The sequence below is a fragment of the Stegastes partitus genome, unplaced genomic scaffold, assembly GCF_000690725.1.
Source record: "Stegastes partitus isolate 25-593 unplaced genomic scaffold, Stegastes_partitus-1.0.2 Scaffold2176, whole genome shotgun sequence".
Classification (NCBI taxonomy): Eukaryota; Metazoa; Chordata; class Actinopteri; family Pomacentridae; genus Stegastes; species Stegastes partitus.
The window spans coordinates 52,072-55,376 of record NW_007579907.1 but is presented as its reverse complement, the minus strand read 5'-3'; the positions used below and the strand labels follow the sequence as shown (position 1 = coordinate 55,376).

General features: G+C 41.0%; 1 protein-coding gene across 1 annotated transcript in view; it reads right to left on the bottom strand.

Moving 5' to 3' along the window:
- Nucleotides 1-2,930, bottom strand: part of LOC103374202 (zinc fingers and homeoboxes protein 1-like) — a 20,185-nt gene extending 17,255 nt beyond the window's left edge. Inside the window, exons 1-2 of the mRNA XM_008304247.1 lie at nucleotides 2,585-2,930; nucleotides 417-893 (exon numbers count right to left, since the gene is read on the bottom strand). Of these exons, the coding sequence (XP_008302469.1) occupies nucleotides 417-769 (353 nt within the window). The 5' untranslated portion in view covers nucleotides 770-893; nucleotides 2,585-2,930. The remainder of the gene's footprint in view (nucleotides 1-416; nucleotides 894-2,584) is intronic.
- Nucleotides 2,931-3,305: the final 375 nt, after the last annotated feature.

The window sequence follows — 3,305 nt, the reverse complement described above, 5'->3', positions numbered from 1 at the left end:
TGCTCGTTTTACGGACAGTCTGCAAACACACCTGTAACTCCATCTAGTTCACCGTTAAAAGGCTCCGCCTGCTGGAACAACCAGGTACTACAGCTAGTCTGTGACACAGTTTCTGACAGTTAACCCGCAGGTTCTTCATCTTCCTGCTTCTGCTATTTTATTTTTAATTGAGTAAATTAGAATAGATTTTAGTCATTTTCTAAGTAGTCATTAACATTCCTAGTTGCACTGCATTCCATTCTCTTAAAACCTTCAGTAGGGAGCACCAGTGCTAACAGTGTCCAGTTAGTCTGGAGCCATGTTTAATGCACCACCTCCATCCACTATGACCTCAGTAATAAACATAAAACAGAATCCCCAACTTTCTGAGGACTTCAACAAAAAACTTGAATATATAAGAAATATAAGTGTGTTACCTCTTGGTGTGGTAGTCACACTCCATGCAGACGTAGGAGGTGTTTAGGACGACATCGGGATGCTCCGTGTCCACGTGCATGGTAAACTGGTTGAGCTCTGACGTCTGGAAGCTGCAGTACTTGCACTCGTATCCTCCCTCGGCCGTGTTCAGGTCCAGGTAGGCTTCTGAGGCCACGTCACGTCTGTCGTCGGCCTCCTCGCCTCGCTCCTCCAAAGTCTCGGAGGAGGCCGTGGCCACACCGTTGCTGTCCTCTGGTTCCGCTGCACCTGTCATGTCCTCCATCTCCTGATCTGAGTCGAGGGGTTCTCGAGGAACCATGCAGGGGGTGGTGGATTTCCTCCTGCTCGCCATCCTGAGTTTCAATGAGCGCTGCGTTTAGCTGAATATTGAAGCTGTCTCAGTTCAAGCCGTCCTGTTGTAGCTCCATAAAGTATGATGCCGTCAGTCAAAATGTTTCTTCGGTTCTCCTCAGATCCTGCAGCCAGAAAGTAGCAAAGCATTAGCTGGTGTTGTTGTAGAGACTTTGATATGGAAACCTGTTGAGCTTCTTCATACATAAAATTGGAACTACTAGTGAATAAAAACAAGTCCTGTAGATCTCTTTGAGTTAAGTCAATTGTTTCATCTACACCGTCAGACAACACTTTTAGATTACATCTGATCCATCCAGGTTTATTAACAGGCTGCAGACTGTCGGCTTTTAACCCTACACAGGACTATTTTCAGGCTCATTTCACTACTTTAATATCTTAGTCATTACACAGAGTAGCCCCACATGCTGTATCTTATTCATTTCATGATCGTGTTGGCTATCAGACATTCCATCATTTGATACAAAAATACTTGCTTTTTTTTTTTATATTGGCCTTTATATGAAATACGGGAAAAGAAATGTTATTATGAAATTGTTGGATTTTGACATGTATTTCACCATAAACTGCTGGTAGTAAAGATATCTTATCGTATTTTTATGATATAAAAATAAGTAATAGTTTGGCAATATCACACCTATGATGGTGGGATACTGTATGACTGAGAAATTGGTAGTTCTCTGAATCCAATTTAGACTATTTTCTAATTTCTTTTCTCCTCTATGACAGTAAATTGAATATCTTTGGTTGTAAACAAAACAAGACATTCATCATGTCTGGGCTTCAGGAAACACTGACTGACATTGTGCACCTTTTTCTGACATGTTATAGACCAAACAACTGATCGATTATTGGAGACAACCAACAGGTTAATTGACAATGAAAATAACTGCTAGTTGCAGCCCTAATTGGTTAAGTGTTTAACTGAATCCCCCCCTATAATAAAATCAAATAAACTCAACAGATGATTTCAAAGGTTAAAGCAGTTGCTTCCAGTCATTTTGACAGCTGGAAATGTTAAGAAGTGTTGGTAGTTTTACTGTAAACTAAACTTTTTAACTGTAAACTAGAGCTCCAATCATTAATCAGTAAGTTGTCAACTACAGTTTAATTGATTAGTTGTAGTCATTTTTAAAAGAAAAACTGTCACTGCAGCTATTTAAATGTGAACATTTTCTGTTTGTTCTCCTCCTCCGTGACATTAAACAAAATGTATTCGGGTTGCGTACCAAACAAGACTTTTGACACGTTCAGATTTGGGTTTGAGCTCACAACAATTAATGAAATTAAGTTCACAAAGTTTTTCTAAGATGAAATCAATGGTTTCCAGTGATTCTGACAGCTTGGGGCCCAGCAGCACAGATGTTTCTCAACTGTTAGCAGACTGATTGTTTTCTGTAAAGAACTGTAAACATCCCAAATTTCAAAATTAAATCAGAAATTAGAAAGACTTCCTTTCCTCTCCCATTACAAAAACTGGTAATACTTGTGTACCAGTACTTAAAGCAGGATGCTGAATGCAGTACTTTGACTTGTAATGGAGTACTGTGAAACTACGGTATCGTTACTTTTACTAGAGTAACACGCAAACACAGAAAACAGACTTTGAGCAGCAGACTGGAGGTTCTCGTGTTTTGTCAGCTAGCTTACTTTGAGAGAAATAAAGAGGAACAACATCTCCAGCTAACGTTAGCTAGCAGCGGTGTGTTAGCAGCACAGCTCCCCGCCGGTGGCAGCGGGTTGGCGGCTGGAACACGCACCGAGTCAGTCCGCTGTCAGCTCCGGGTGTGTTTACCTGCTCAGTCGGTCCCCGTTGTCCTGCATCCTGGAACAAACAGTTAGCTGGCTAGCGGCTGTAGCCGTGTAGCATCTCCGGTTCGAGCTGTTGATGCGCAGTCTTCCGCCTTTCACCCACCGAGGAGCCCATCTGCTTCAGCCGGACTCAGAGCCCTCTAACGGCCGGCCGCACGCCGACTACCGCCCGCTAGCTTTGGTTTGGGTCAGCGCCGCTGGTTCCAGCATTGTTTATTGTGTTGTTTTGTTAATGAAAATGACAGTTTATTAAAGAAAGGCACCGATAGTTCAGCGAATCCAACGATGGACATTTTTCATTTTTCTACCGCCGCTACGAGCAGCAACGGCTGACTAACGAGCTCCGTCCGAGCCCTTCACAGTAAGAGCCTCCCTAAAGGCTTCACGAGGAAATTAAGAAACATTTCTTTCGAAAACTAAATAAACAACAATAACAATAATAGAAAAAAAGGGAGAAAAAAAACGCCACCAAAAGACACCACTACACGAAAAAAGACAATGTCCCCATAAAAATTGTGATCATTGAAAAAAGAAAAAAAAGAAAAAATAGAAAATTACCATAACAGACTTCTACAACAAAAGCAACATCCCAGTAAAGGTATATAACAATAATAAATACAACACTAAAATAAACTTCCACAGCAATAATAACAACGTCCATAGTGTAATATTAATGTAATAATAGAAAAGAAATATAAAATACA